The following is an 18,605-nucleotide window of genomic DNA, read 5'->3' on the forward strand; positions in this document are numbered from 1 at the left end:
TGTGAAAGAACATTTTTAGAAAATAAAATTTTCCGTCGCTGTCCGGATTTGAACCTGGGACCTATTGAACGAGAGGCGAACACTTTAACCTCTAGGCCACAAGAGCCCCCTTCTGTTTTTTAATTTGGGTTATCGGTTATTGTGTCTTGCTCAAGGACACACTTCAGTGGCCGCCCATCAGAGGCACACTCTTGACATTATTGTGAGGCTAAGCTCAGTAACCACTTAGCTGCTAGAGCCCACTAATGCATGCATTCTATGTTTTAAAGAGTTACATCTGACCATGTACCTGTTGACTACAAAGTCAGTCTTGGGTTGGAGGAAGAAGTTGATCATTTTCTGGTTGTTATGCTGCTGCGACCTGCAATAGAGTTACTTCACTCGAGATGATTAAGGTTGTCACTGTGCTGTGTGAAGTTATACCTCTGAATGCTTTTGTAAACAGTTTCTGTAAGAATAAATAAAAGTGAGTGGTCTTTTATTCTTTTAATGGCTTTTCACAGAGGAACTTTTTACTTCAGCGTTGGTGGCCTAGTGGTTAGGCTCTCGGACTCGCAACCGTAAGGTCGAGGGTTCGAATCCCGTCAGGGGCCCGACGTTGTGTCCTTGGGAAAGGCACTTTGCACAAATTTTCCTCACTTCAAACAGGTTGAAATGGGCACCCGGCTATAGACAGTGAACGATCTTGTCAGTTTGATAGTGTTTGAGCGCGTGAAATCCGCTGCTTGCACTGTATGCTTCCGCGGAAGCCGAGAATGTTTCAGAGTGTTCTCAGAGGGTCTGCTGGGGTAATAATAGTTGTAAAGCGCATAGAGCATGCTCTTGAGCATGGATATGCGCTATATAAATGCAATTATTATTATTATTATTTATTTTTCTTCTCAGGCCAACTTGGCTGTGCAGGAGGGCAGGCTGAAGATTGCCATGGGTGATCTAGAGACGGCTCAGGGTCAGTTGGATGCTAAGGAGGCAGAGCTGAGGGCTGTACAGGCTGAGTATGACAAGGCCATGGCAGAGAAGCAAGCTCTGATGGATGATGCGGAGACTTGCAGGCGCAAAATGTCTGCGGCTTCGGCTCTCATCAATGGCCTGGGTAGTGAGAAAGAAAGATGGACAGAACAGAGCAAGGAGTTCAAGGCTCAGATTGGAAGGTACACTCTGCTTTTGTAATGACGACGACACAAGTTGGATTCTTTAGAAGGTGGTCTGTTTCAGTCATGCCTGTCTGGGGCCAGCCCAAGCTCAGTGGGATTTAATGTCTCAGAAAACAGAAGGGGATACTTGACAAAGTCTTCCTGAACTCATGTCTTCTACATGCCATAGCGAAAAGTGTAACCCTCACATCACAGATGTGGGTGGTTGACAGGTGCTCTGGTGTGGTTTGCTCCTTCTTTCCTATAAAAAATCTATCGTCCCTATCTCCCCTCCTTCTTTTTAATGTTTGTTACTCTCTTGTAACACCTCTAATCTTCGGCACTTATATGACCTTATTGTGTTGCAAATGCCGTAAAACTCTTACAAAAACATCACATCACAGACACTGGTCCTCATTGAGCAGCCTACACTTTATTGAAAAAGATTTTATTGCTTTTTTAAATCTCAAAAGTATTTTTAAAATGTTTTAATTTTTGTCTATCATCAGCACTCTTATACATTGTTATTCCTTTTCTCACCTATATATTTCTTGTGTATTCTTTTGTAAATTTTGTTCAGAGAAGAATGATTCAATGTTCTTATGTCCACAGACTGGTGGGAGACATCTTGATCTGCACGGCCTTCTTGTCCTACTCCGGACCATTCAACCAGGACTTCCGTGCCCTGCTGAACAGAAACTGGATGAAAGAGCTGAAGAACCGGAAGATTCCGTACTCAGCGAACCTGAATGTGGTGGAGCTGCTTGTCGACCCAACTCAGGTGTGTATATTTTTACTCACTTTGCAAAGTTTTTTGCTTTTCCGGCTTCATCAAGCCTGATCTTTTCATCAAGATCTTTGTTGTTCACTTCTAATTTTTTTCAGCATTCTCCTTTCGATGACCAAATCTTTTCTATCTGTCCTGACTTGAAAGTAGGGTTTACCTTGTCACATGTATGAGAGCGAACTTTTGAATCATCAGATTCTGATGTTGAGATCCTTGTTAATTGAGTAGTAAAGGACTTCTTCATTGGGTTGTTGTGTGTTGAGACGTTTGTTTTCATTTTAAAAAATGTCTTGTTACTTTGCCTGAAGTAAGATGTCCACTGCACTGTCTACCTATGCTTTTTTTATCTATCAGTTTGTTATACCCCTGCTTGATTTGGCTGGTTATGACACAAATGTACGATATGTTTAGTTAAAAAGTGTCATAATTTATTATGCCGTTATTACTCAAGAATTGCTTGCATTACATTTTTTATAAGTTACTCTTATTTCCCGAGGCTAATGAAAGTATACCATTCCTCAAACTTAACTTTTGTTAATTGTCAGTTGTTGCTCCCCCAGTTCTGTATACTGGCTTATGTACTGTTGGTGAAAGAATAACCCTTATTTTGCACGTTTCAAGAACCAGCGCCATGTTTTTTCAGATTGCAGAATGGAACTTGGAGGGTCTACCAAATGATGAACTGTCTACCCAGAACGGCATCATCGTGACTCAAGCCTCACGCTATCCCCTGCTGATTGACCCACAGGGCCAGGGCAAGAGCTGGATTAAGAAGAAAGAAGAGAAGAGTGAGCTCCAGGTAGGTCAAATGCAGTGAGACACATATCAATGTCGGGCTATTCACTTAACATTTCCATATTTAGAAAAAAATGTTCTGAAAAGGAATGAAAAAAGAGACCTCCTTATTTCTTCTTTTTGAAAATGTATTTGAAATTGTCATGTAACTCTTAGATTTCTGACTTTTTTCAGCTCTAAATGACAGTTGTTGTGGTAGTCTGCTTTTCTTTTACTCAGATGTACCTACAATTCAAACTTCATTGCTTTTTTTCTAAAGGTGACATCGCTGAACCACAAGTACTTCCGACAGCATTTGGAGGACTCCATGTCCCTTGGCCGGCCTCTCATGCTGGAAGACATTGGTGAGGAGCTTGACCCTGCCCTGGACAATGTTTTGGAGAAAAATTTCATCAAGGTCAGTGACTTGTTCGAACAAAAGAGAAGGGTCTAGCAGTTAAAGTTATGTTTCAGACTTTTAATGATGTGGATAATATACTTTGATAATCTTCTTTCTTAATGAAATAACAAGCTAAGCATTGAGTGACCCTGAGATATCTAGTACAGTATTGGTCATTGATCCTTCCTTGGCTCTCACTGCTATTAATATTTCCTTTCTCACTTTGACCTAGTTTCCATATGTCATTGTTATTTATCATAAAACACAGAGTGGTACAAAACAGAAGCAACTGTCTATTAGGTGAAATTGTGCAAATTCCTTAAGAAAAATGTTAGGCAGCGTGGTGGAATCAGGCTCCTGTCAAAATAATCAAATTTAAAGAAACTTGCATTTTTTATTTTTGGCTCAACACCTTTCATACCCATTAAAGAACTCATCTCTGTGTGGATTTCCCTGAAAAACGTTGATTAAAGGCACACAAAAATTTAATTTTCAGTTACCACGGACTCTAAAGCTAAGGAAATAACTAATCTTTGGCTTCCATTTTCTTACTTATTTTATCTCTGAAAACAGGTGACCACCACCTCCTTCATTCACAAATATCTCGACTTGTATTCAAGATAAATGGATACTATTTTCATTCAAATAAAGACAAGTGAACAAGCTTTAAGATGACACCAATAACTCTACATGCCCAAAAATTGACAAGAGCCTGATTCCACCACGCTGCCTCACATTTCCTTCCTCACTTTGACCTAGTTTCCATAATATGTCATTGTTATTTATCATAAAACACAGAGTGGTACAAAACAGAAGCAACTGTCTATTAGGTGAAATTATGCAAATTCCTTAAGAATAATGTATTTGATTTTGTTCTTTGTCTGCTTTCCCCTCAAAATCCTTGCTGTTAAGCTTTTGTAATGCTGCAGCATGCCATATTTTGTTAAACAAAGCTGTAGGGCTGAGTTGTGACCATCTTTGTTTCTTGCTGCAGGTGGGCTCCACTCTGAAGGTGAAGGTTGGCGACAAAGAATGTGACCTGATGAAAGGCTTCACTTTGTACCTTACCACCAAAATGCCAAACCCATCCTACACACCCGAGATCTCGGCCCGAACTTCCATCATTGATTTCACCGTCACCATGAAAGGTCTGGAGGATCAGCTGCTAGGACGTGTGATCCTCACAGAGAAAGCTGTGAGTTGTTTGCTCATACTTGTCTCTATGTTGGTATATTTCTTCCGCACCCCTATTTACACTAGTGAGATCTTCTAGGAGTCAGGCTGCTTGAACCTTTCTTATCATGGCCTACCCGGGCTGTGTGAGTTTCTTGTAGAAGAAAAGTTGGAATACCTTCCCTATGAGGGTGGACCACATTTGCCTTGTGTGTTAGTCAAAGAGTTTAATCATTGCAGCATCTGAATGTGTGAAGTGGAACATAGATAAGGGACTAAAAGTATCATTTCTTCAATTGGAAATCATTTATAACATCTAGAAAGAGGATGAACGAAGTCCTAGTTTTTTGTATTTTTACCAAGCATGAGGTATTCCTTGTACATGAGTATTTTCTTGTAACTGGATCTAGATTAATTGAGTTGTATGGTGTACATTTATTACACGTGTACATTTATTACACGTGTCTCTTTCATGCAATCTTTATACTCTTTACTTTTTCATCTGCTCTCATGTCCCATATAAGGCACTACCACATGCGTCATTCTCAAACCCACTCAATTACCAAGTAGCTTATCTTTTGCCTGTGGCCATCTTCAAATGAAAAAAAATAAAGGCCCATACCTCTATCTGAGAATGGGAAACTTTATGTTCACTTGGAAGCAGAGAAACTTAAAGCTGACGTGTTAAACAATGCATGCTGGAGAAATGTTGAAAGAAAATGGGACGGGAGGAAAGCTTACTTAGAGGGGCAATGATTTTATTGTTTGAATTAGACCTTCAATATCTAATACACAATTCTCAATTCCTCAGGAACTGGAAAGTGAACGTTTGAAGCTGATGGAGGAAGTAACGGCCAACAAGAAGAAAATGAAGGACCTGGAAGACAGCCTGCTGCTCCGACTCACCACTACACAGGTAGAACAACAAGAAAACTTGTGTGCTGCTCATGCTCGCTGACGTGACACTTATTTTTTTATTTTTCAATGATCTTTTTTTTTTTTTTTTGGTGGAAAAACACACATACACTGTGGACAAACAATGCATATGTACATCATGTAAAAATATTAGTGAGGTAATTCTCTTTCATGATCTAGCAGGTTTAACAATGTGTTATGTAATTTTTGTTTAGAAAAATGTGAATGCTGAGATCTGCTTTTAACATAGATCTAGTAAGTTGCTGTAGAAATGAGTTTTGTCATCATATTCATATTATTTTTAAGTGTTTTGATGAATACCTCTCAACTGTCTTCTACTTTGTCAACCCACCTAGGGATCTCTGGTAGATGATGAGGACCTCATCAACGTGCTACATGTCACCAAGGCCACATCGGTGGATGTGACTCAGAAACTGGACATTGCGGCCGAGACAGAGATCAAGATCAACTCTGCTCGTGAGGAGTTCCGTCCTGTGGCCACACGAGGTTCCATCCTCTACTTCTTGATCACAGAGATGAGCCTGGTCAATGTCATGTACCAGACGTCCCTACGGCAGTTCCTGCAGCTCTTTGACCTCTCCATGGCAAGGTCAGCTCACCCTCTTCCCTTTCTTTTAGCTGAGACTACTGTTCAGATAAAAATTTAATGACTCCAAGTTTTTTTTAAATTGTTATATATATATATATATATATATATATATATAAAACTGTTTCACTAGCAGGAGACTCAAACCCATAGTTGATTGGATGTCACTTTCGGCATTACTCCTTTCATGTGAAGGGGTAGCATCTTTTATTAGCTTGTGTTGTGTCTGCAGTCAAACTGGTAACAGAAGGGTAGGTCAGGGGTTCAAAACCTGCAGGGGTCCATGTTGTGTCCTTGAGTAAGGCATTTTACATGAATTTTCCTCACTTCACCCAGGTGGGAATGGATACCTGGCTATAGCCAGGGAAAGATATTGTCAAAGATCACATGTTTGTTTTTGAATATTTCTATGTTTTCTTGACAATGAAAAGAATATGACAGTTGATTTATCCATTCATTATACCTATTTAGCATTGCATACTGTTGTCGTATACAGGTCGACCAAGTCTCCTATCACACAGAAGAGAATCCAGAACATTATTGAGTACATGACCTTTGAGGTGTTCAAGTACGCAGGCAGAGGGCTCTATGAGAGTGACAAGATGACCTTCACCCTGCTTCTGGCCTTGAAAATTGATCTTCAAGGCATGAAGATCAAACATGACGAGTTCATGACCCTTATCAAAGGTGAATCATCGTTCTGCTGTTATTCACCCTCATCTAAGGCATTGTGCAAATTTACATTGAGGTTCAAATCCATCTTGTATAAACAACAGTTAATCCTGCTTTATGTGTAGTATTCTTTTCTCCCTTAAAAAAAGCAATTTAAAAAAATATTATGTAGATCCATATTTGATGAGGGTTTTTTCCATTAAAGAGGAAAGAACAAATAATAGAAATTTCTTTTTCTGTCGCAATTTTTTTAAATATATGAAAGCTTTGAGAGTATTTGTGCTTAACACTGATTGTAAAAATTACAGGGACAGCATTTTATTATTTTTATCCTCCTTGCAGGTGGTGCCTCTGTGGACACATCGTCTGCTCCACCAAAACCGTCCCACTGCAAGTGGATCCCACAGATCACCTGGCTGAACCTGACGGAGCTGAGCAAACTGCACCAGTTCTCCGGTATCATGGAGCAGGTAGAGCGCAACGACAAGCAGTGGAGGCAGTGGTTTGACAAGGAGGCGCCCGAGGAGGAGATTATTCCTGACGGCTACAACAACTCTCTGGACGTGTTCAGACGGCTGTTGCTGGTGCGGTGCTGGTGTCCGGATCGTATTTTGCCCATGGTGAGACGTACATTTTTGCTGGCACTGCTATATTTTATTGGATAAAGACCAAGCTGTGAGGATTTTTACCATTTTTATTATTTGAAGATCTAGTAGTAAATAAAACACTCGCGTTACAATTGAATGCCATTTGTGTCAAATAATGGTTATTTTCTCTCGGACAACTTTTAAACATAATTATGATTAAATTAATGTTTTTGCCTCATGCAACTTTTAAACATCATCTCAATTAAATAATTGTAATGTAAATCAGCCTGAGGGTACTGATGGGATTAATTGTCCCTCCAGCAGGGACATAACTTTTTCACTGATGGATATTTTAATTTGTATTTGCCTGCAGAGATCAAACTCATTTGAATCAAACGATATTTATTTTTCAGACAATACTTAAACATCATTGCCTCCTAGTATTTATTTCTCTGACAACATATGAATTTTATTATAATAAAAATATTTTTACTTGTCCAGGCAAAGAAATATATCGCAGACACAATGGGAGAGAAATACTCTGAGGGAATTATTCTGGACCTGGAGAAGATGTGGCAAGAGAGCAGCAACCGCTCCCCCCTTGTGTGCCTGCTCTCCATGGGCTCTGACCCCACGCCCCTTATTGAAGGACTGGCCAAGAAATTGAGGCTTGGTGAGCTTACAGAGACTGCATTACTTTCACTTTTAGCGACCATCTGCATTGCATTTGAGAAAAGAATGTATCTACTTCTGTAAAGCCTACATTGTGAAAATAAAGTCGAACCTGCTTTAACAGTAACAGCCACTTGTATAAGACAATCACCTGCACAAACAGTCACTTCCAATTTCCTTCCTTGCATAATTTGAACAATACGTAATTATTCTATGTCAGATGACCACCTGTCTTAGATGGAGGTCCACTTTTCTCCTCGACAATGGGCAATGGGTGGCTGTAGTCTCAGACAATTTCGACTGTGTTAGCTAAAAGTTGGACAGCTTTGTTCAAAGAAATACTTCAACTGGAGTAATCTTGTCTCTGGCCCTGATAAGAGCTTTGCTAGAAGATGGTTTTTCTCGTCATTGGACGCTTAGATGTTAACATCCCTTATCATCTATTCTCAGAGTGCAATGCCATCTCCATGGGTCAAGGTCAGGAGGTGCACGCTCGACGTCTGCTTCAGCAGGGTGTGGCCTCGGGAGGGTGGATGCTGCTCCAGAACTGCCATCTCAGTTTGGACTACGTCAACGAAATCATGGACGCTATCATTGAGACAGAGACCATTCATGATGAGTTCCGATTGTGGGTCACCACAGAAGTCCACCCGAAGTTCTCCATTAACTTCCTGCAGGTCAGTTGTCTATGTGGGTGTTCGAGTATGTGTGTTTGTGTGTGTGTATGTACATATGTATGTATGTATGTATGTATGTGTGCATGTGTGTGTGTCTTTGTATTGAATTTTCGCCCAAGCTATTGACTTTAGAGACACCAACTTATAATCTTTTACTATAAAAGCTGGCTGCACAGCTGTCTTGACCTCTGATTAAACCTCTTGTGTAATATGTTGTTGATGCATGAAGTACCTTCTACTTCTAAAAGGCCAATTCAATGGGGGTCCTAGAGCTGGCAGTGTAAAGAGGGTTGATTGGATTTTTCATGTTTATGTTATTTAATCTTGGAACCCTTGTATTCAAGCCCTCTTCACCAATGATATAAATTTTGTTTTCCACTGCCAATATGTTGCTTGCATTTAGATAGTACTGACAAAATGTAAAAAATCAAGCTTGCACATCATTTTGACCCAGCCTAGAAGGGTTTATTCTATTTTGGAAGTGATTGTACATTTTGAATTTGTATGAATTCCGTTTTCTTCAAATTATCACTTCCTAAATTCAGAATTTGTGTGGACCTCTTATGTTATATTATCATGTATTTTCTTCCTTTAGATTTCCATCAAGTTCACCAATGAGCCCCCGCAGGGAGTCAAGGCGGGTCTAAAGAGGACGTACGCTGGTGTCACACAGGACTTCCTGGACATCTCCAACATGCCCCAGTGGAAACCAATGCTCTATGGAGTGGCCTTCTTGCACACTGTTGTTCAGGAGAGGAGAAAGTTTGGTCCTTTGGGCTGGAACATTCCTTATGAGTTCAACACATCTGACTTCAATGCTAGTATTCAGTTTGTGCAAAACCATCTGGATGACATGGACCCAAAGAAGGTTAGTATTGCAATGTGTTCAGTCTGAAGTTGGTTTTGTTCCATCTCAGCAGAGGATAGTGTTTGTGCTGTATTGATCTACATTAGTAATTTTCTATCTTATTTCAACCAGCACCCTTGTATCCGTCACAACCTAGGTGGTCCCCGCCAGGTCTTGGGAGAAAAATCTTTAGAAGCTGCAGGAAGCAGAATCATTTATGAGCAAAAAAGGAGTGTGAAAGCTTTAATCATATTACAAACCAACAGCTGTTTCAGGATATAATTTTTAAAAGTTTGTCAATTTGTACTGTCTTCCAGACTACTCTGTTCACAGAAAATAGCTAAGACAGCTTCTTCCAACATGACTGACCGTCTCCGGACAATCGCCTTGTACTTCAAAGCATCAAGGGAAATGACTATTTCATTCATAGAAATGACAATAGAATTAAGATATTTGCCTCTCAGAAATAATCCGTATGTTTTCATTCATTTTTTTAAAAGTTCAAGAACTGAGTTGCTGTTGGAACAGCCAAGCAACTGAACCGAGGTTTGATTTTCCTTGAGACTCACAAGTGTGCCGATTTATCAATATTACTCTCTATTGTGCACTTTCGTATCTTCCTCCAGGGAGTGACGTGGGTCACAGTGCACTACATGTTTGGTGAGATCCAATATGGTGGCCGCGTCACTGATGACTATGACAAGCGTCTGCTCAACACCTTCTGTTCAGTCTGGTTCGGAGAGAAGATGTTCGAGCCCAACTTCGTCTTCTACAAGGGCTACAACATTCCCAAGTGTACAAAGATCAATGAGTACCATGAGTACATCAACGACCTGCCCTCTACCGACGCCCCTGAAGTGTTTGGACTTAATGCTAATGCAGATATCACGTAAGGATTGGGTTTTGTCCTTTTTACAAATTGTGGGATGTATGAATACATTAACCCCCTTGTCGACCTGTTTTGATTTTTAGAAACAGTGGAACATTCTCCTAATCAATTAAAATCTTGAAGAAATTGTTTTGCCGTTATCTTTCTTTTCCTTATCTTCTCCTTCTTCCTCCTTCCTCACTAGCATTACATCAACACTCATTGTAGAAGCTTTGATTCATTTTCTGTTAGAGCCAATAACTACCACATATATAAGATAAGATAAGATACATCTTTATTGTACACATATATGAACACATACTCTCATTCCTCATTATTCTTTTTCTGTTGTGTTATCAGTATCCGATACTTCTTTTTAGATAAAAGGTCACCCTCTCTCTCAGATTCTCTGTACAATGTTAGTCTGTGCTAATTTGTAGCTTTCATCAGATAGGTGCATATCCTAAACAGTAATATTAATAACCTTTATATTTTTCTTCTTTGACATTCACATAACAGTTAAAACCAATACATTGCTGTGAGCTTTTGTTCTTGTCATGTTAACATACATTTTTTCCGTCGTTGTTCCCAGCAGAATTTTGGGTTTTATGAAGGCCATTGGCCTTTATGGCAAATTGTAAAGTGAAACGATATTGTTAAAAAATTTATTATTTTTTTTATCGTTATTTATAAGAGTTGTTTTAAATCGCAAATATATTTACACTGAATTTTAGTATTTTAGCATTTTAAAGTCTAATTGTCGACAAACCGTGCAGTGAACTGTTGCGAATGCTACCAACTTGTGTTTCGCGCACTCATATGACCTTATGCAGTTGTGAGCGCCGTAAAACCCTGTACTACTACTACTAGGGCACCTTTATTTGAAGAGTCAGTATTTCATCTCATTGTTCTATGAAAGTTACAAAGAAAGAACTCAGCTCAAACCAAAACTTTGAAGTAATGTTCTTTGGACACAATAGTGTTTCTTTGTATACCCTGGACATATTAGAAAGAAGACAGGAATGGTAAGATGATTTTTGTTTTTAGATTTTGAATTGATGGAGGTCTTTTGGTTTCCCCTTGACTGTTTCCGTCATAATAACTTTTTCTATGACAGTGCTTTATTTAGTTTTCTGTGGAGGATATACATTTTGACCAATAGCTGTCACCGTCGTTTTATGCAAGAAAAATTGTGAAATTATGCAAACTGAGCCCAAAAATGTGAAATTATGCGATTCTGTTAATTTTAACAAAGAATGATAAAGGAAAATAATCAGAATTTATGCCAAAATTGATAAAATTTTTCCAAATTATGCGGGGTGCATAAAACTACGGGGACAGCAATAGTTGTTTGTCTTCATGTCATAGGACGCACCAATAGCTCAGTGGGTATTGTGCTGTTATGGAATGTATGTAGGGGCCTATAACTGTAGTTTGAATCGTCAAAAGGGCATTCTTAAAATAAGGTTGTTTCTAGAGTTTTTTAAGTAGACTCATCACCTAAGCCTACTTGTTTCAGTCTTGTCAGAGACAGAGATTATAATTATTCCGAGGTCCTAACTTTTGAAGGATATAAGAGTGTTTAAAGTTAAAGGGTAAGATTCATAAAATTACAATTATTTTTCATCATCTCACCTACTCTTTCTGCCTCCTTGACTTGAGCATTAATTTTGTACATTCATTCAAGATGCACCGGTTATTTCTCTCAATGAGATGATAGCTCACGTCTCCGCAAATGTGTCCCTTCTACAGTTATCAAAGTGTGACTGCCAAGACTATCTTGGATACCATTCTGAACATCCAACCAAAGGACAGCTCCTCAGGGGGTGGGGAGACCCGTGAGTCCATGGTCTACAAGTTCTGCGATGATGTCCTCAACAAACTGCCCCAGGACTATGACCCATTTGAGAAGAGGGCCTGCCTCACCAAACTGGGCAATCTGGAGCCACTGGTGATTTTCCTGAGACAGGTCAGTTTGTCAGGTTTTGAGTCAGCATCATGGAAATGTAGGACATTTATTGTCGTTACAGAATAATACGTAAGTGAATTTTCTTTGATTTTTACATGAGAGCTACATTTTCTAAAGGCTTTGCTTCAATTTGTGAGTTAGAAAAAAAATAGTTTCTTTTAAAAAAAATCAAATTCGTAGATCAATGGTACTCTTGGTGATAGGTAACGTGTATTTTTCTTTCTTTACAAATGACTCATTTTCTCTTGGTTACTCTCTTTGTGTGTCTGTAGAAATAAAGTGTTTTTTTGTTGCCACTGTTGCAGATCTGGTGTGTTCCGATCCTGTTTTTAATAGCTTTTCTCTCACTCTATTCAGTTCCACAACATACTGTTCATTGAATGATCATTTGAATTCTCTAAATGACATTTTAATGATACCACACATATTAAACCCTGTCTGTACGTCGTGTTTTACTATCGTATTCAAACCATGTGGGGAACTCTGTGCCACCATTTTCCAAAGAGGAAATTTACTTGTTATTCGATCTGTATGCTTTGCATAGCAGTCTGTCAAAATGATTTTTTGAGAAATGCTGAAAGTTTCGAAGAGATCTTCGTACTAGAAGTATTCTAAAATGTGAAGAATATAACCCCGGGGGTACAAAATAACCCCAGGGCGTATGGATAGGGTTAACACTGGTATGTGGGAGTTTTTTGTTATGAGTATACTTGTCATTTATGGTTATGGACTGCAGCTATGAGAAAAATTTATCAGTAAAGGAATATAAAGTTCTGGCTTATTTGTTCCTTTCATCTCTACATAGATCTTATCTCATCTTGTCATATTCATGTATATATGCACATATTATTAGGAGTAAAGATCTTTCTCATCTTATCTTGTCATATTCGTGTATATATGCTCATATTATTATGAGTAAAGATCTTTCTCATCTCATCTTGTCATGTTCATGTATATATGCACATATTATTAGGAGTAAAGATCTTTCTCGTCTCTGCACATATTATTAGGAGTATAAAGATCTTTCTCATCTCATCTTGTCATGTGTTTTCTGCTGCCAGGAACTGGATCGGATGCAGATTGTGATCACAGCGGTCAGGAACACTGTTGTTGACCTCAAGCTGGCCATTGACGGTACCATCATCATGAGTGAAAATCTCCGAGATGCCCTGGACTGTATCTACGACGGTCGTATCCCAGCTGCTTGGAAGAAGGTAAGGAAGTCTTTGGTTTCTTTCAGGGATGTCAATTCTCAAAATTTTCTCCTAGATTCAGGATTTTGCTTTTAGAAGTTGAGAAAATTAATCCCAACTTTTGTTTTATGTTTTGTTATTATTCAAATTCTTCTGTACTTAAAACATAAAAGTCATGAAAATTTGTGTTGAAAAAGTGCAAAACATGTCGCAAATGGTGTTACGGTAACTTGCATAATTTTTGAATAATTTGGCATTTTTTGGGCATAATTTGGCCATCTAAATTCGCATAATTCTACAGGGACAGTAAAGGAAAATAATCAGAAATTATGCCAAAAATTATCTAATTTTGCTAAATTATGCAGGGTGCATAAAACCACAGGGACAGATTAATAATGTAAAAGTCAAATGGTTGTACTCCACCGACAACTTTCTAAACAAGTGTAGCATTGCTGGAAATCTGTCCCCGTGGTTTTATGCACACCGCATAATTTAGCAAAATTTGATCAATTTTTGCATAACTTCTGATTATTTTCCTTTATCATTCTTTGTTAAAATTAACAGAATCGCATAATTTCACATTTTTGGGCTCAGTTTGCATAATTTCAGAATTTTTCTTGCATAAAACAACGGGGACAGGGAAGAAATGGTAGTGCTGTGACTGTTCACGAGTAAACGGTTCCCTATCTTGCTGAGGGACACACCCAATAACCACCACCCATTGAAATGCTGCCATCTTAATGTTGCTTGATATCTGTTGTGAGTCTTTATATTCCATGTCACGAATCACAGGGTGTATTTTGGCTTCTCATAGATTTCCTGGGACTCCAGTACCATCAGCTTTTGGCTGAATGAGCTTCAGGACAGGAACACCCAGTTCCGCTCTTGGCTCTACAACGGAGCTCCAAAGTCTTTCTGGATGACTGGCTTCTTCAATGCTCAAGGCTTCCTTACAGCAATGAGACAGGTAAGAAAAAGAAACCATGTATAGATATTGATTCTATCAAAGAAATTTATATTATTTTTAATTTCTTATTAATGGAATGTGTGTTATTATTATTTTCTGAACTTCTTCTTCTTCTATCCCGTGGTTGGGGCAACCGTGGGGGCACCACTTCATTGGAAAACCAGCTCTCGCCATCTATTTTTGTCCTCTGCTCTCCTCAGATTGTCACCCATCGTCTTTCCTGTCCACTCTGTAATGTTGTCCTCCTATCTCCTTCTCAGCCTTCCTCTCTTTTTTCTGAACACATATAAATCTAATCTTTCATAATACATGGCTCTAGGCCTCTGGCTGTTGGATTGTAAAATTGTAATGTTGTCTTGTAATTGTATGGGTATAGTGTCCATTTTAACACGGTAAAGTCATTGGAGAGGCAAGACTTCTTTGTTGAGAATTTTTGAATAAAATATAGTACCTCATGTTTTTGTCATTCTACTATGTTGAAAAGATCAAATAAAGTAATATTGCCCCTTGAAGTCTTTGCACATCCACTTTACATGAATCATATTAGAAGTCACTAATGTTAGTAGCAGTTGTTTGTTTGTTTTGTTTTTTTTTTTCGTCCTTTTGTTTGTGCTTTCTTTTACCAATATCTGACTGTGGGCGGTTGGCGGGTGCTCTGGTGTGGTTTGCTCCTTTCCTATCAAACGTCTATCGTCATTTTCTCCCCTTCTTCTTTTTATGTTTGTTACTGTCTTGTAACACCCCTAATCTTCTGGCGCTCATATGACCTTATGCAGTTGCGAGCGCCGTAAAACCTCTACTAAAACTAAAAATATCTGACTCTCAGTCAATTAGGAAAGAGGAAGTGTGCACCACCTTATGCTTGCATTGCCTCTGTTGCTCTGCAGAAAGTGACCCGTAACCACAAAGGCTGGGCCCTGGACACTGTGGTCTTGTACAACGAAGTGACCAAATTTGAGAACATTGACGCCGTGCCTCAAGAGCCACAGGAGGGTGTCTATGTCCACGGCCTCTTCCTAGATGGCGCTGGCTGGGACAAACGGAACAGCAAACTAATTGAATCAAAACCCAAGGTGAGGCTGTTTTCCCTTTGCTGATAATATTTGCTGTTCCCTATTTTATACAGCAGAAGATATTCAGAGACGTCTCTCACAAGTTCCCAGGAACTATTCGCAGACGCAGTCCCGCACACAGATGCACTGCTTTGGGGGTCAAACTGCGTATTGTTTGCTGCAGATCACACATATAGTCACAAATACTGTCGCAAATGAAGTATTAAAAAAAAATTTTGAAACCTAGCAGTAAAATATCAAATTATGGGTTAAAACAGGAGGTGTGCCCCCCCTAGAACACCCCCCAATTTTTTAACTTGGTCTAGAGGCACAAAGCATTTTGATTGGTCTATCTCCATCGGAGATGTCTCCGGATAGATACTGCTGTTTTATACATTCTCAAACTGCAACTGCAAGCCTTCTTTTCATTGCTTAATATTTCCCCTTAGTGTTCCTACTGTTGCTAGCTGTGGTAAACCCCTAGTGTCTTTAAAACCATCACTATTTTACCTGCTTAACTCTATGGTTTTACAAATCATTGACAATGGTCAAGCTTTGTTCTCTAACAAAATGCATCGTTTGGTAATGAATTCAGAAGTTACACGTCTGTGAGTGGTTTGTGGGTGCTCTGGTGTGGTTTGCTCCTTCTTTCCTATCAAACAACTATCGTCTTATATCTCCTCCTTCATTTTTTTTGTTTGTTACTCTCTTGTAACACCTCTTATCTTCGGCAATTGTAGTGCAAGTCATCATCATCATCATTGCCTTTCTCACCCTGCATCAGGGTATAGGCCACGGACAAACACCTTCCACCTTTCTCTATCCTGGGCTAGCCTCTTGATGTTATTCCATGTCTTCCCACTTTTCTGTACATAGTGCAAGTGCAACTGCCGTAAAACGCTTACTTAAAAAAAAAAAAGAAGCTTCGTTTCATTTTTTCAAAAATGTCTATCTCCCAGGTCCTGTTTGAGTCCATGCCAGTGATTCACATCACTGCAATAAACAGCACCAGCAATGCGGACAACCCCCGCTTGTACAAATGCCCAATCTACAAAAAGCCTCGTCGTACTGACCTCACCTACATCGCGGAGGTCATCCTTCGCACTGGTCAGAACGTTGTCGCTGATCATTGGGTCCTCCGAGGTGTTGCGCTGCTCTGTGATGTCAAATAAGTGACTCAGATAACCGGTTTGTGTACTTCTTTAGACAGGACTAAAAACGTACATGTAGATCTATTCTTGTCGATACTTGCACATCTGTTTTATGAGGTAAGTTGTTTGAATAACCTGTTCTTGAACTTATTTGACAACACAGAAGGTGTACTCTTTATTTTATTTCAATTGTTCCATTATCAATATCAATTGTAGTAGGCTTTATTCTAGTAGGCTATGCATTTATTTGGTTACACAGGAAACATTATAATCATATGGCAATATGTGATTTTTTTTTTAATGACTTAAATTTTTCTATACTAATTGTGCATTTCAAATTTTGAACAATTGTTGCAAATTTTCCTCCTTTACATGCAAAGTGAATGATGTGGTCTGTAGACCATTTTCTGTTTCTTTACCAATACGAATTTATGGCCAACATCCGTCCAACTATCACAGTGATATTGTTATTTCCTCTTGCATATTTGTATCTTTTCCTTCTACTCATATATTAACTCATTTTCTCAGCATATATATGTCCATGTTTTTGTTGTAATCCTGACTTACATATTAGTTCGGGATAAGTTTTACACCATTGCAAACTCAGCATTGATACCAAATTGTTTTGAGCAATTCATTTCTTTGTTTCTGACAGATGTTGACGAGTGGTCAGTTGATGAAAGTTTCGTTTTTCTTCGTGCCTTCCACTTATTTCTATTAGCCCACATGAAAAGTTTCTGTTCTACCACTGTATGGATAACAAATGTGTTGAATAGAAGTAAGTAACATGCCTGAAGAAAATCCCAGTACTTTTTCCCCAAACCCTGGAGAATTGTGGGTGTCACTCGACCGATTGCCTTTTACATGTATTTACTCTCATTATGTCATCATTTTACTCTCTTGGGCACAGGTTCTTTTCTAGTCTCAATCCTTTCTCCATGTGCTTTCCCATTGCTGTTGGTTTTTTTCTCAGCCTTTATAAGATTTTTGTTTGGAGAAGTGTTTTGATTAAGCTCGCAAATGAAGGTGGCTTCTCAAAATTCATCGTGTCTTTTTCTTGAACCTTACTTTTGACCTTGCATGTCAACTTGTCCTTCATTTATTTCAAAGAGAGAATCAAAATTTTTGTCTTTAAAATTTCGTCTCTTATCCACACTTTTTAAAATACTCTTTGAAACTCTGCTACCAGCATCAGATTCAGTTCTTGTCAATCATGCATCTCTGTCACTTTTCCAAGTTCACAGAAATTCATATTGATTTGTTCCTCATCTCTTGATTTTTTTTAGTTATCTGTTCATAATATAATGAACAATCTACGGATAAGTTCGAGATATTTTTGCGGAGCAAATACGATTCTAAATTATTTATGAATATCTTATACATTGCCCTATTCTTTTAATTTCATAGATTTTTTATCTGTAGCGTTTTATTGAATTTTAAAAAGATTCAGTGTAATAATAAATGATGTGGGATTGATTGATTTTTTAAGTTATAGATGGAACTCAAATTGTGACTGCAAGCAATCTGGAAAGTTGTTCTATTTATTCATCCCATTTTTGGAGATATTTTGATAATAATAATATATTTTTGCATATGTATTGTGATAAGGTGATTTTTTTGGTTGTCTTCTACACAGTGTAATTTTTTGTTTTTGAGATCTTTTATATGGAATTTTCTTTACTATTCATATATCTTTTAAATGTATTTCTCTTTCACTCAGAGCAATGAAAACTGTGATAATGCTATTACTGATTGAGTAGGGCTATTTAGCTTCGACAGTTCTAAGGGTTCTGTTCGTAGATATTTTTAAAAATCCAATTTCTTGTAAGTTCCACATTAACTTTTGATATTCATGCCCTTGGTTTAGATACATATCTATATATTATATAATAAAGAATATTAAAAACTTTATGAATGAAGTCTTTGTTGTTGTTTGAATATGCTGCAAATTGGAGAGGGAGAGAGAGAGACAGAGTGATAGAGAGACAGAGAGTGATAGAGAGACAGAGAGTGATAGAGAGACAGGGAGATTAGAGTAGGGGTAAGCTCACTAAATTAGCGTCTGCGAGGCACGAACGGACGGCTGGTAATACTCGCAAATGAATGGATGGGTTACGAATGGTCCACTTGTTAAGATTTGTTTGCTGCACTTCAGGCGCAG

General features: G+C 38.5%; 1 protein-coding gene across 1 annotated transcript in view; it reads left to right on the forward strand.

Moving 5' to 3' along the window:
- LOC101864163 (dynein heavy chain 5, axonemal) overlaps positions 1-18,361 on the forward strand; it is a gene marked incomplete in the record, with an annotated part of 108,174 nt that extends 89,813 nt beyond the window's left edge. The window contains 18 exon segments of the mRNA XM_013085493.2: positions 886-1,151; positions 1,746-1,914; positions 2,564-2,719; positions 2,975-3,112; positions 4,089-4,289; positions 5,079-5,183; positions 5,539-5,792; positions 6,286-6,476; positions 6,804-7,081; positions 7,550-7,721; positions 8,171-8,397; positions 8,993-9,265; positions 9,871-10,133; positions 11,865-12,081; positions 13,143-13,295; positions 14,089-14,241; positions 15,129-15,314; positions 16,253-18,361. Of these exon segments, the coding sequence (XP_012940947.1) occupies positions 886-1,151; positions 1,746-1,914; positions 2,564-2,719; positions 2,975-3,112; positions 4,089-4,289; positions 5,079-5,183; positions 5,539-5,792; positions 6,286-6,476; positions 6,804-7,081; positions 7,550-7,721; positions 8,171-8,397; positions 8,993-9,265; positions 9,871-10,133; positions 11,865-12,081; positions 13,143-13,295; positions 14,089-14,241; positions 15,129-15,314; positions 16,253-16,465 (3,615 nt within the window).
- Between the last annotated feature and the right edge of the window lie 244 nt (positions 18,362-18,605).

Source organism: Aplysia californica, unplaced genomic scaffold (genome assembly GCF_000002075.1).
Source record: "Aplysia californica isolate F4 #8 unplaced genomic scaffold, AplCal3.0 scaffold00380, whole genome shotgun sequence".
Taxonomy (NCBI): domain Eukaryota; kingdom Metazoa; phylum Mollusca; class Gastropoda; order Aplysiida; family Aplysiidae; genus Aplysia; species Aplysia californica.